Genomic DNA, 14,212 nt, shown 5'->3' on the forward strand with positions numbered 1-14,212 from the left:
GTGACGTTAGACTATTCATTTGGGATTGTTCTTCCTTCTTTAAATATGCCTGGATTGCTATATACTTTCCTCTTAAGACTGCTTTCGCTGCGTCCCACAGAAGTTGGGGCTTTGTGTTGTTGTCATTTGTTTCCATATATTGCTGGATCTCCATTTTAATTTGGTCATTGATCCATTGATTATTTAGGAGCATGTTGTTAAGCCTCCATGTGTTTGTGAGCCTTTTTGCTTTCTTTGTACAGTTTATTTCTAGTTTTATACCTTTGTGGTCTGAAAAGTTGGCTGGTAGAATTTCAATCTTTTGGAATTTACTGAGGCTCTTTTTGTGGCCTAGTATGTGGTCTATTCTGGAGAATGTTCCATGTGCCCTTGAGAAGAATGTGTATCCTGTTGCTTTTGGATGTGGAGTTCTGTAGATGTCTATTAGGTCCATCTGTTCTAGTGTGTTGTTCTGTGCCTCTGTGTCCTTCCTTATTTTCTGTCTGGTGGATCTGTCCTTTGGAGTGAGTGGTGTGTTAAAGTCTCCCAAAATGAATGCATTGCATTCTATCTCCTCCTTTAATTCTGTTAGTATTTGTTTCACGTATGCTGGTGCTCCTGTGTTGGGGGCATAGATATTTAGAATGGTTATATCCTCTTGTTGGACTGAGCCCTTTATTATTATGTAATGTCCTTCTTTATCTCTTGTTACTTTCTTTGTTTTGAAGTCTATTTTGTCTGATACTAGTATTGCAACACCTGCTTTTTTCTCTCTGTTGTTTGCATGAAATGTCTTTTTCCATTCCTTGACTTTAAGTCTGTGCATGTCTTTGGGTTTGAGGTGAGTCTCTTGTAAGCAGCATATGGATGGGTCTTGCTTTTTTATCCATTCTATTACTCTGTGTCTTTTGATTGCGTTTCCTCCTTTTTTAAACACAAAAATGGGCTCCCGCCCTTTGGACTGCTAACGTCTACAGCCTGTTTTCCCCCCCTGGAGGCTGCCTCACCCGCCGCAGGGACCTCCGTCTCAGCAGGCACGGGCAGCTCTCAGTGTGGCGAGGGATCCTGCAGAGGCCTGGCTGGAGGACGGGGGAGGACAGCACGTGGCAGGCAGCCATGGCCTCATCCTGGGCCAGGGGTCTCATAGTGGGTGAAGGGTCCCTTCCCTGCTGCACACCAGGGACATTCAGGCAGGCTGCCTGGAGGAGGCGACATTCCCCCCAGCCCCGGTGTGGTGTGGAGACCTGGCTCTAAGTCCAGCAGGGGCTGTGGGCTCAGCCTGGGCCCTGAGTGGGGGAAGGGCAGGCCCCAGCTCCAGGAGGCACTGGCCATCTGTCCCTGCAGAGGGCCGCGCTTCATGCCGTCTGTCCCCATGGAGGGCCGGGCTTCATGCCCTTCTCAGGTCCTCCCGGGGCAGCAGAGGTGGGAGATGCCAGCAGGTGGGGGGGGCAGGAGGGGAGGTGGCCCCAGTTCCTCTAGACCAGGGCTCCCCGGCCACGCAGTCACGACAGCCACAGATGTCGCCCAGGGTCCCCTGGGGGCAGGCTCGCCCTGGGCCCGGGAGGTTGGCTGACGGTGGGCGTTCCTCCGGCAGGTTCATCAAGAAGCTGGAGCACACCTGGAAGGCTCTTGTCCACGACGGGGTGAGGGCCTCATTCATTCATTCCACCCCTCAGTTCACAAACGTGCCAGTCCCTGGTCCAGGCAGAGGTGCCAGAGAGCTGAGAGACGCCACCCCCTTCCTGGAGCCATGTCCGTAGGGACGGCCATGACCGCAGTCACAGGCCAGGGGTTCGGGACCCAGATGGGGAAGCAGAAGCAGCTGTCGGATCCCCAGTGAGGGGGCTGGGCCATTGGTGAGGGGGCCCAGGAGGGCTTCCTGGAGGAGGGGCTCCCAAAGCTAAGTTGGAAGGACTCCAGAGGTCAGCCTGATCAGGAAAGTCAGGCCAGCCAGGCAAAGAACATTCTGGAAATGAGTGACATAGAGGGGTCGTGGCACTGGCCACCCCCAGGGGGCAGCACCACGCACTCTGACCCATGTTGCCCTGTGGGGATGTGGCTTTAGCAGAAATGCTGAAACATGCTTTTTCCGTGAGCACTGTGGGTGTGTGAATGCCGGCAGGCCACTTCTAAATGCCAGGGACCGTGAGGACCAGCCCCTGGGGGCCAGAACCCCCCTTTGGGCCCCAAGCAGCCCTTGGACCCTGTCGAACTGTGTAGACAGCTCAGGCCTCAAGCCTCTTGTCTCATGGTCCCTTCAAACCAGTTCTTACTAAAGTGCTCAGGGCTCTCTGTGGCCTGCGTCTGTAAAATCCAAGATCCTAGCAAGCCTCCCACACCCCTCAGAGCGTTTGGAGGGTCCAGGTTGGAGCTTCTGAACATGGATTGAAAAGGTACGGGTGGGCTGGCCGGCAGGAGGCCCTTTGCTGCTGTCAGAAACCCACAGCAGGCGAGAGCTGTCAAGTCCCAACCAGGCTGGCTGTCACCCCCAAAATCGGATTTGTGTCGGCTCCAGGGGGCCCCAGAGCTTGGTCAGAGCAGCCGTCTGGGGTAAGCAGGCAGGCAGGTGGGCTGGCTCTGTGGGCTTGGGCGCCAGGGACTTCCTGTGAGTCGCTGCACAGCCCCAGGCGTTGCCCAGGGCTGGCCCTCTGCAGGGACTCTCACTGTCCCCGCTCAAGGATGGGAAATGTAGTTTCATTCTGGGAGGCTGCGTGTCCAGGTGGGTCCTGTTATACTACAGCACGGAGGTCACTGGGCCACCTCTGGGGACGTCTATGGGTGTCTCGACTGGGAGAGCTACTGGCATTGGGAGGGTGCAGGCTGGGGAGGCTGCTCGGCCACCCAGAGTGCCCGGGACGGCCCCCACAGGATGACGTGGGGCCCCGACGTCAGCCCTGCTGCCGGAAGGCCGTGGACCCGGGACAGAGCGAGAAGTCTGCGCCGGAGGGCCCAGCACCCCTGAGCACCGGCCTCGCGTACATCCCATCACGTCCCCGCAAGCCGGCCCCAGGCTCCCTGTTGTGCAAATGAAAGAGAAGCTTCGTAAGGGGCGAAGTGTGGCCCAGTGTCACCCTACTGGTGATGCCGGGACCGCCATGTGTGCCTGGCCCAGCATCCACCGTCACCCCCGCTCAGCTGTCACACCTCCACCCATAAAACTCCAGTTAAAAACAGGCAGGGGCCCTGCTTTGCCTCCCACCGGTTTATTTTGATGTTTGTTTACTTGTAGCTATTTTATTCCCATGGTCCAAAGAATTAAAAACACAGCTGGGTTTATAATGAAAACAGTCTCCCTGCCACTGTTCCCAACTGGCTGTCCTGCTGGAAGCCCAGTGTGTGGGCCCACCGCCCCTCCACGTGGGCCACGGGTGCCCCACAACGCTCGCCCTGGGCTGGCACACAAGACACGGAGGTTGTGGCTGGCAGTGCTCACCCCCCTCCTTGCCCTCGGCCCCACTTCTCTTCCCAGGACACCGTCTCTGTCCACCGACCCAGCTTCTATGCCGAGCGCTTCTTCAAGTTCATGAGCAACACGGTCTTCCGGAAGAACTCCTGTGAGCTTTCAGGGCCCCTTGGGCAGGAGGGACCTGGGGGTAGAGAGAGGCGGGCAGCTGGGTGGCCGGAGAGGGGTGGGCCCAGGGGCCAGGGCAGCTGAGTGGCCGTCCCACGCGGGGCACAGCAGAGGGCCTGAGCAACGCCTCGTCCTGCCTGTGTGACCTCGAGCACCTCTCTGTGCCTTGGTTTCCCCATCTGTGCAGAGCTGTGAGGGAAAGGTGTATTTACACTTGTGGCGGGGGGCTTGGCCCAGTGCTGGTACTCGGAGGGGCTGCCTGCAGCCTCGCACCATCACCAAGGAAAGCCCGTGGGGGCACTGAGGCGGGCAGTCGTCAGCTCAGCCAGGCATCCTTGGGGAGGGCAGAGGGCAAGCAGCGGCAGCCCCCTGCCTGGGGAGGTCCCGTGTCTGTGTGGGGCCCTGGTACACACCCCAGCCACGATCCCGAGCAGCCATCGTTTCCCCCACCAGCCCCAGAGGGCAGTGCTTGTCGGTCTGGGCTGCCGTGTCCCCTTGCTCGGTGTCCAGCCTGAGTCTGGCATACAGTCAGTGCTCATACGGGTCTTAGGGCTCAGGAACGGCCTTGGTCCACAGGGGCGACAGGGCAGGCCCAGAGCCCGGTGCCCGGCAGGTGGGGCTGCTGCCTGGCCAGGCCGCGTGGGTCTGGGGCACCTGAGCCAGCTTGAGGAGCCAGTGCAGCCCCACGTGCTGGGACGCCTTGTCAGCCGCTGGCCGGGACCGTGGTGGGAGTGTGGACGCTGTGGAAGGGGCAGCAGCATGAGTGCAGCCCCTGCCTCCTGAGAGCTGGTTGTTAACCGTGACCGGCACCCCGCCTCCTGGGACCCCTGCAGGTGTGGTGGCGGGGTGCCTGCTGGCCTCCGGGCACCAGAGGGCTGAGCGCCTGCTGTGTGCTGGGGGCTGTGTGGGCCATCCGGGGGCAGAGGCCACGAGGAGGAACAGAGAGAGCGTGGTGACGTCCGGGCAGCCGGGCCTAGTGTGCAGGGCGCTGTGGGGTTCCCGGCCTCATTTGACCCTATGATGGCAGGTGGGGATGCTGAGGTCCAAAGAGGCTGAGACGTGCTCCCCAGGCCACACGGCATGGAGCGGGGCTGAGGCCTGCATGCCCCACGGCCTTCCGTTCCCTGTCGAAGCCGTTGCTCTCCTGGGTGAGGGGCAGGCAGGGCAGCAGGCTGGGTGTCCTTGTGGCCGTGGGGCGCCCGGGCCGCCCCGAGCCCCAGCCACCCTCCCTCCGCAGCTCTGAAGTCGTCGCCATCCAAGAAGGGCCGCGGTGCCTTGCTGGCCGTCAAGCCCCTGGGGCCCACGGCTGCCTTCTCGGCCAGCCAGATCCCCTGCGAGCCGGAGGATGTGCAGTACGACCTGCGGGGGGCCCGCAGCTACCCCACGCTGGAGGACGAAGGTGACCCGGCGTGGGCGGGCGGGCGCCGGCCTGGGCGCTGCAGAGGGGGCACCGGGAGCCGCGGCGGTAGTCCAGCGGGTGGGAGGGGCCTGGTCACAGTCACGCAGAGCCCCCAGCGCGGGATCTGCAGCTCCCAGCTGTGGGGGCTGAGTGTGCCCCCCGGGGAGGTGGGAGCCCCCTGGCACAGCAGGGCTGCAAAGACCTCCAGGACCAGGCGCTCGCTGGGGTTGGGCCTGACCTTCTGGAAGGACCTCAGGGACGGGCTGGGGACAGCCGCTAGGGAGAGGCCGCGCCTGGCGTGGCGTGCTGGGGGGCCTGCGTGGCCGGGGCAGTAAGGGAGGGGAGGGCGGGGTGTGGGGATGCAGCACCGAGGAGGGACAGGTGGGCCATGGGGAGGGGGAGGGGAAAGTCGAGCCCGTTTGCCCTCAAGCTGCCAGGGAAGGGGCAGTGTCGGGGTGCCCGCGGGTGGAGGTGGAGCCGCAGGCGCCCACTGCCGCCTCCCCGCAGGCCGGCCCGACCTCCTGCCCTGCACCCCGCCCTCCTTTGAGGAGGCCACCACGGCTTCCATCGCCACGACCCTGTCCTCCACATCCCTCTCCATCCCGGAGCGCTCCCCCTCAGAGACGTCGGAGCAGCCCCGGTACCGGTGAGCCGCCGGGTTGGGGGAGGCCGCCCGCCTTGGGAACAGGAGGGACTCAGCCTTCTGCCCCCACTCACCGGTTCCATCTCTCGGCAGGCGGCGCACGCAGTCCTCCGGGCAGGATGGCCGGTGAGCTGAGCCCCCAGACCCCTCCCCTCCACCCAGAGCCCCTCTTCTGACCACTTGGGGTGACCAGGAGGACCCCTCCCAGACGGCTGCCTGTTGGTCCTTGTTTCTTTTTCATTGTTTTCGTTCTGAGAGACCCCGAAGGGAGCGTAGTGAGACGCCTCCATTCCCCTCCTGGGGGCGGCCCCCTGGCGGGGTTTGTCTCTTGTAGCCATTTCGTGAACGAGCAGCAAACCCTTGCACAGGCCTGTTTGCCCCTGTGCTGGTGACACAAGCGAGGAGCTCTGCTCGCCCCCCACCCCTGCTGGGTCACTCACCAGATGCTTCCTTTCCCTGGAGGGCTGCGGCCTGCCCTCGGGGTCACTGGGCTTGTCCAAGTGGTCTGAGCTGTGGCTCTGCAGTGAGCCGGGATTCTTCCCTTAGCATGTTTGGGTGGCCGTTCCTGCCACTTGCAGAGCCTCGTGGTTCCAAGCACGTTTGCCAGAAAGTGTATCTCCCTCTGTCCAGCCACTCGCTCTGACCTCAGCAACCTTTTTGCTATCTGGCGTCATCCAGAGAGATTCTGCACGCCTGGCTGCCGGAATGTTCTGAGCCCTCTGTTGGGCCTCGGCCCCTGGAGCCCCCAGGAGCCTCCTCCCCGCAGTGCAGCCCCAGGCGGGTGGGCAGGGTCCAGGCTGACATTCACTCCTGAGGATGCTACTGGCACCAGTCCACAGCCCCTCTGCTCTGGGGGGCCTGACGGCCACGGGGGTGAGGCGTGGGCCGGAGCTCAAGGGCTCCAACTTCCCGTGGGGACAGGCGCACGGGAAGGTGGAGGGGACTGAGGCCCAGCTTCCCACTGCCTCTAGGCCCCAGGGGGAGGCGCCCGCAGAGGACCTGCAGCAGGTCACGGCACAGGTGGAGCCCACATGCAGCGTGGAGATCGTGGTTCCCGAGGGGGACGCAGGGTGAGTGGCTGCTGGCCGAGGGTGGTCACGGGCCAGCTGTGCAAGGCAGGCTGTGAAGTGGACCGCATGGGGCCTGGCTCTGGAGTGGGGGCGTGGCTCAGAGGAGGGGAGGGCTGCCCAGGGTCGCGCGGTGCGTGAGGGGAGGCCAGGTGCGCTGGGCCTGAGCATGGGATGGAACGGCCCACGCAAGGGCGCAGGCAGGCAGACCGTCCCCTGGGTCTCGGCAGACTCTGGGGTGTTGGTTTCATTGGGCTTCCTGGGCCTTCTGCCTCCACGATGACCCACTGCCGAGGGCGGAAGGGGCAGGGGGCTTGGGGCGTGGGCCCGGAAGGCAGAGGAGGCCTGCCGTCCGAGACCACCCCCCAGCACTCCCATGTCCCACCCGTGTCCCCAGTGCCGAGGCTTCCCTAGCCTGCGCAGCCACCATGGAAGTGGAAACCACCAGCCAGGCCTCAGAGCCCGCCAGCCAGGCCTCGGACGAGGAGGATGCACCCGCCACTGACATTTACTTTGTAAGTGCCACCGGCAGCCTCTTGTCACCAGGCCCTCGCCACATATGCTCACAAGGACCACACACTCACGACCCACACACACCTGGACGAAGGCACGCATGTCATGTGCACACGTGCACACACTGCCACATTTGCACACCTCATGCTGACCCAGCACACCTGCCTGGACAGACTCCACAGTCGGACACACGTGTGCGGTCATCTGCAAGCATGCCTACAAGGTCTTGGACGCTCCCACTTGCGCTCACCCATGCACGTTCACTCCCGCGGTGCAGGCGTGCACCGCCGCCCACCGTCCAGGCCAGGCCGCTCCTCCCAGGCCTGGCCCGGGCCCTGCCTCCTGCCTCTCTGGGAAGCAGCTGGAGTCCTCTAGCCCTCAGCTACCCACTGTCCCCGGCCCAGGTCCCCTGCTCCTTGGGCAGCCCCAGGGCCGCTGAGACGGCTGCACGTGATGCAAGTCACCCTGGGTGGCAGATGCGGTCGTGGGGCCTGCCCTCAGGGAGCAGGGGGCCTGTGGCGGGCAGGTGGGCATCGCGCTGCTGCGCCCAGTGGCTGAGGACAGCTGCCCTGCTCCAGGCAGGGTCTGCTGACGCAGGAAGGGGCCCGGGACCAGCCTCACAGAGCTGGGGGCTGCCTCCCACCTGCATCTCCCACCGGCAGGCAGGGTGGATGAGCCTGGAGCCTGGGTGAGCTGGGGGCCAGGGGCCTGCAAGTCCGGGCAGTGGGCCCCCGACAGTGGGTCCTGTGGCTGCCTTCCACGGGTGGCCCAACTCCAGGCAGGTGGCCCCAGCTGCAGCGGAGAGGGCCGGGTGCGTCGGCCCAGCCTCTTCCAGGACCATCTCTCTGTCTCGTCTCGTCTCTGCCCCAGGGGCAGGTGAGCTGGGGGCCAGCCGCTGCCTTCCCCGCTTCCCAGCTAACCTCCTGCCGTCGTAGAGCTAGCTGCCGGGTCCAGGCCCACCGCAGCCTGGAGAAGTAGTAGGTGTGGGGCGCGCCGTGTGTATCCCCACACCCGCCGTCATCTCCCCGCCCCCGGGAGCTTGGTCTGTGTCCCGTTCTCCGGGTCCCTGTGTGAGGCGGCCCGGGGCCACGTCCTCTGTGTGCCTGGGCCCCGCGGGCAGCAGGAAGGCAGCGGCTGCGGTGGCCTCTTGCCGCGCACAGCACAGTGCACAGCGCACAGACCCAGCTCTGCTCTGCCATCGGCGCCCCTGACCCCCCGCCTGCCGGCTTCCTGCCGCCTTATCCTCTACTCTGTTTGCTTCCTCCCCCGCCCGCCCGGCCCGCCCAGTTCACCGATGGGAGGTACTGGACTTACTCTCCCCAGCGTCGCCGACTGCGGGCCGTGACGCTGAGCTCCTCGGGGACTGTAAGTGACCAGAGCAGGCCTCCAGGGAGCCCGGCCCTCATCCCACCCCCCTGGGCAGCAGGGAGCCTCAGCTCCTGGCCGACCCTCTCCCTCTGAGAAGGGACACGGGGGAGTCACTGAGCCGGAGGTCAGTCGTGCACCCTGTGGTGACGTCACCTGATTCCCTCTGAGGTGGCCGTCGCCAGCCTGCAGGTGCAGGCCGGGCCCGGGTGTGTGGCCGTCGTGGGGTCTGATGTGACCCCAGCCCTGGCCACCTCTGCCCCTCACCCCAGCAAGTCAGAATGAGTCGGGCAGGCGCTTGTTCAGACTCTCTGCCCGTGGCTGCCCCAGGGTCATCTGCCCTACTGAAGGGGGCAGCCACATGGGCCAGCCAGGGGTACTGTAAAGCCGGGGTCTCAGCTGCAGGAAGGAGAAGCTGGTATCTCCGTACCCATTTCACAAGTGGAGAAACCGACACCTCGGGTCCCAGGGAGACCACGAGAGGCGTGGTTTAGAGCATAACTGGGTCCAAACTCCCACACAGCCTGTGTCTTCCATCCGCCGTGCTTGGGTTGCTATGTGAATATCATGCAGCAGTGGTCACTGTCATGGGCAGTAAATGGGGCTCAGAGAAGCCAAGTAATCTGCCCAGAGCCACACAGCTCTTGACGAGCAGAGCAGGCCATGTGCCTGCAGCGAGTGTTTCTGAGGCCTCGAGGTGAGGCCCCTCAGTGGCTCGCAGCAACACTGGGCATCAGGCACTGCTGCATGAACCCGAGAAGTGGGCAGGGCCCCCCCCCCCAGACCCACCACAGTCCTCCTGCCTGAGATGAGGCTGCTCCCCAGAGGTGGCCCAAGAGCTGGGGCCATGGGGACCCCAGGAGAGGGCTTGGCCTGCCTGGCACCACACAGGTGTGAGGGGCGGGGAAAGAAAGGGCAGTCTCGGCCTGGGGCCAGCAGAAGTGACGAGACCAGATGGCAGGAGAGGGGGCAGCGAAATGAGCCAGACCAATGTGGGCACGGACCCAAGGCCAGCAGGGCCGGAACAATGTGCCCTCATCCAGCTCAGCGCCGGTTCCCTGCCGCCCGGGACCCCCACGCCCACACTCTGAGCCTCGGATGGCAGCTGCCACCATCGAGCACCTCCCACTGCCGCCCTGTACTGGACACAGGGCACGAGGGACCCCTGGTGCCCGTGCAGGCAGGGGACGGGAATCGAGCCCGCTGCCCCGTAGTCAGGTTGTGTCACACTGTGACTGTTGGAAGAAGGGCTGGGTGGGGCCTACTCTGGGGTCTTGTCCTGCCCCACATGCCTCTGTGCGAACCTGTCCACAGATGGGCATGGCCCTCAGGGTGTACAGCCCCAGCCCTCTGGGGCGTGTGGGTCAGCTGCCCACAGGGCCCAGCGGCCTGGTGGGCCGTGAGGTGCCAGGGGTCTGGCCTGTGAGGGCAGATGTCATGGCCCAGAGGTGGGGCCCTGTGGGCACAGGGAGCCCACAGTGGCCTGTGGCGGGCACAGTCCGCAGGTGCCTTGAGGGGCAGTGGGACAGCAGGGCTCTGCTGGTGCTGGTCCTCACGAGGCTGCAGGGAGGTCAGCCTGGCAGAGGAGGCAAGGCTGGTTGTCGTGACCGGACTGGGAGGGGGCGGGGCTGCGGGCTGGTTGTGTCACAGCCATGGTGGGCATAGGGCCCCTGGACACAGGGGCGGGTGTGACCAGGGCAGGTGTGTGCTCAGGCCCCAGCTCTCCCGAGTGGCGGCCAGGCTGGGGCAGAGGTCCCCAGGCCCGGGGTGTTGAAGGCGGGGGAGCCCTGGGGAGCTGTGGTGCTGGGACTGTCTGCCCTCCCCCCAGCCCGACCAGGAATGGCGAGTCCCCTCCACTGACACAGCTGGGAGGCCAGCCTGCCCCCTGGCCAGGTCTCTGCTGCCTGCTCCGTAGGTGGTTGGTGCCTCGGTCTGCCCCCAGCAGATCTGCACGTTCTAGTCCTGAAAGGCTTCCGGGTGGTTGAGATCTGGGCTCCTCCCTGTACCGGGAGCCGCAGTGGAGGGTCCTTGTGCCTGCACAGCAGGCGGGCAGGGGTGCTGCTGGCCAGGACGGAGGGCAGGGGCCACGGGAGGACCAGCCGGGAGGGGACAGGACGGACAGCACGTGCAGCCCCCCCCCCTGCCTGCCTCCACTCAGCGCTCGCTTCCTGCTGCCCACCTGCCCTTTCTCGACCCTGGGCCGGGGCAGGTCCTGCCAGGGAGAGGGTGGCAGGGGCCGAGCTGCCCCCTCGCGCCCCGTGTCGGGGTCCTCCTCCTTTATCTCTGTCTCTTCCTTCCTCCCTGCTGCCTCTGCCACACGCCTCCTCACCCTGCCCTTCCTGCACGTCCGCCCGCCCCGCAGCCCACCGATGAGAGGAGCTGGGTTTACTCCCCGCTTCACTATAGCGTGCAGGCCCACCTGGCCTCCGACGGCGAGAGCGACACCGTAAGTGCGCCCACAGTGCGGGGCGCCAGGGCCGGGGCTGCGGGGGGCCCACAGCGTGGCCCCCAGATGCCCAGGGACAGATGGGGAAACAGGCCCGGGGCAGAGGGGCAGGCGGCCTGCAGCCCCGCCCTGGGCCGACCGCCAGCTGCTGTGGGGTGAGCTCCTCGGGGCCTGTGTCACAGCCCGTGGGGTCCCTCCTGTGGCAGCAGCCGCAGGAGGCCCGACAGGTGGGAGACGCCCCAGTCTCCATGCCCTCACCTGCCCCTCTTGCTTCTTGCAGTAGTTTCTATGCTGCCGCCCTGCTCGGTCCAGAGCCCGGGAGAAGCCCGCCTCGCCGCTGCCCGACCGCGCGCCCACGCCCTCCCCTCGCCACCGCCGGGCTGCAGAGCGACGGGCGCGCGCCCGGCCCCAGCTTCCCTCGACTACCTAGCCTGTGATACTGTGAACCTTCGTGAGTTTCCAGTCACGTATTTATTTCGGGTCCTTACTCTTTGCACAGAGACAGCAGCACACAAGTGCTTTTTTAGAAAAGGAAAAAGGAAAAAAAAATATCAGGAAAGAAGAAAGAAACTCCATTCCACTGTGCTTGTCGGCTCTTTGCTGCGCCTGCACGTGCGGAGCGGGGGGACCAAGGCCTGTGGGCCGTGAGGGCCTGCCCGGTTCACCCACCCTGCCCTCCACCGCGGACAAGCGCCCTGGAGGGAGAGTTCCCGGGGCACGTGCGGAGACTGCCCGGCAGACGGCCTCGGCTCGGGCTTGTGGGCTGGGCACCAGACATCCCCCTCAGGTGCAGCTGGCTGGGGGCCTTTGGGCAGCTGCCCACCCTGCTGGCCCCTGTGATCTCTCAGCATCTGTCTCCCACCATCGCCACCTCCCAGGTGACTTGTGAGCGGGAGCTGCCAGGTGGACGTGGCCACCCCCTCTCCCTGGAGCCCAGGCTGTGGACTTCCCCCAAGTGGACCGCTCAGTATCCAGAGGGGGCCCAGCCAAGGGAGGGGGCGGCCGGGCCACAGACCATGGGGCCTCCAGAGAGCAGACGCCCCCGTGAGCGCCCCCAGGACTGTGGCAGGCATCTGCTCTTTTTCAAGTGATGGTGACTCTTGTGCCAGGGAAAGGCCGGGAGGAGATATTCATGAAACATGCTTTTTTTTGGGTTTGTCATATTCAACAGTGACAGCCACCCTGTGCCCATTGCCCCATGGGGTGGCCGCCAGGGCCCCGCCGTGTCCAGAGGCTTCGCAGGGGCTCTGCTGCCTGCACAGAGCCGCAGGCCCACCTCCAGAGAGGTGACTTGCAGTGATTTCCCCTGCCCGCTCTGTGGACCACCACGGGGGTAGGGCGCCCGGGCATTGCTGCAGTGGAGGCCGCATCCTCTGCGAAAATTCCTCCCCAGCCCCTGTTCTCCAGTGAGCCCCAGGGAGCTGGGAAGGCCACTGGCCCAGGCATGGGAGATGTTGAGTCTGCCGCAAGCTGCACACATGCTGCTCTGCCCCAGGAGATCTGCTGGCCTGGCTGCGTCCTTTCCCCTGGAGAACCAGGCTGCTTGTGGGCAGGGCTGCCGGGACGCCAGCACATGGCCCCAGGGAGGTGCCCCGAGGACCCTCAGAATGACCCTGCAGGCGTCCAGACTAGCAAAGCCTTGTCCCCTCCCTCCTGCCGAGGAGCATTTGTCCAGACCCCGGGAAGCATCCTGGCCTGCATTTCAGACGGCCTCTGTGGGCAGGCACCCCAGCCACACGGCCCTGAGCTGCTAGTCTGTCCCTGCCTGTTCCCACCAGCAGGGAGTGGTCTGAGCAGGCAGAGGTCAAGGAGAATCTGGGACCTCCGTGACTAGCAGGGTGGCTGTGCCACCTATATGCTGATGTTGGCTGGCACCAGGGACTTGGTGTGCCCATGGGGATGACCAGAGCCGCAGGCAGGCATGGTCCTGAGGCTGTGGGACCCCCGCCTAGGGTGCCCTCAGCCACCTGCAGCTTCAAGAGCGAAGAGAAGAGCTGCCTGCGAAGTCCATCAGCCCTTCCTGAGTGAACCATGGAAAAAAGGCGTCAATTGGATACTGACCTGTAGGAGAAATGTGCAAACCTGGATGTTACAGCGTTTCTGTGCTTGTATTCAGTCACCCAGACCCTTTTGAGGACCTGTTGTGTGTTGGCTGCATTCTTTGTCCCTTTTCAGAGATCTGTCACATGGATGCTAAGTGGTCCACAAACTGTGCCGATGGGAGGTGTTTGCTCATTTTCCAGGCAGGGCGAGAAGGCCAGACCTTATTTATAATGTGTTAGCGAATTCATGGCCTTCCCCGGGTCCTGGGTGAGGAAGGCAGGGGCCCACCCAGCTGCTGCTGCCCCCGGGATAGAAGTCTGTACATTCCCTGGTGACTCATCTCTGGCTGTGGTCACCCAGAACATGAGCAGGGTCTGGACTGTTGTGCTGCCCTCCATCCTCTGCCTCCTCACCACCCTGGCCTCGGCTACCCAGCTCAGTGCAATACCCCCGTCCCCCATGGGGTCCTTTGCCATGGTACTGCCACCGCAGCCCCCTCAGTCCCTGCCCCAGGACAAGTGTCCTCCACCATCTTTCTCTGGGGGACCAATTGCATTGCCTGCCCCACCCCGATCTCGTTTTTATGGCCGAATTGATTTCAAAACACAACAAGACTGCAAACATTGTGTGTCTTACTTCTCCCTGGGGGTCACGCGTGCTCAGCCCCGTGGTCTGGTATGTGACAATCCAGAGCCTGGCCTCTTTGGCCACAGGATGCCGGCTCGCTCAAACCCAGAGCCGGGGTGCCTCCCTAACCGTGCAGCCCCTGCTGGCCCCAGTAGCACTTGAATGCAGCCTCAGACCTCTGCCCCCAACCCCCTCCCTCTTTTTACGTTGAGGAGACCTCTCTAATAAATCGGTTAATAAGCATCAGTCCACCTCTGCCTCTCTGAATGTTCCAGTGGTCCTGTTGGGAGTTTAAGGGACTGACTTTGAGTGAGACCAGGAAGAAACTTTAGAAAGATTTAAAATGATAATAACCATGATGACAAGACCTGAATGCCTTCCATAGCAGCTGTGGCCTGCTCCGGGTTCCGATTCAGCTCAGAAAACTTTGAAAAGCTTCTGACATCAATGCAGCCCAGCCCAGCCCCAAAGAACACCCTGCAAAGTTTGTATTCATTCTGCCAGAATTGCTCAAATTGAGTAATGCATGGACCCCTTTCAGGGGGAAAATATTTCTTAG

At 63.5% G+C, this 14,212-nt stretch overlaps 1 protein-coding gene across 4 annotated transcripts in view; it reads left to right on the plus strand.

Moving 5' to 3' along the window:
• The window catches only part of PIP5K1C (phosphatidylinositol-4-phosphate 5-kinase type 1 gamma), a 52,389-nt gene that overhangs the window by 35,701 nt on the left and 2,476 nt on the right, over positions 1-14,212 (plus strand). For 2 of the 4 annotated variants that reach the window (XM_036890800.2, XM_036890802.2), the window contains exons 10-18: positions 1,574-1,622; positions 3,449-3,533; positions 4,788-4,949; positions 5,457-5,595; positions 5,686-5,718; positions 6,564-6,662; positions 7,057-7,174; positions 10,900-10,983; positions 11,264-13,904. In XM_036890800.2, the coding sequence (XP_036746695.2) occupies positions 1,574-1,622; positions 3,449-3,533; positions 4,788-4,949; positions 5,457-5,595; positions 5,686-5,718; positions 6,564-6,662; positions 7,057-7,174; positions 10,900-10,983; positions 11,264-11,266 (772 nt within the window). In that variant the 3' untranslated portion in view covers positions 11,267-13,904. Of the gene's footprint in view, positions 1-1,573; positions 1,623-3,448; positions 3,534-4,787; positions 4,950-5,456; positions 5,596-5,685; positions 5,719-6,563; positions 6,663-7,056; positions 7,175-10,899; positions 10,984-11,263; positions 13,905-14,212 lie in introns of those variants that run through there. The other 2 variants (XM_057489651.1, XM_036890801.2) reach the window with 2 other exon arrangements.

Source organism: Manis pentadactyla, chromosome 12 (assembly GCF_030020395.1).
Source record: "Manis pentadactyla isolate mManPen7 chromosome 12, mManPen7.hap1, whole genome shotgun sequence".
Classification (NCBI taxonomy): Eukaryota; Metazoa; Chordata; class Mammalia; order Pholidota; family Manidae; genus Manis; species Manis pentadactyla.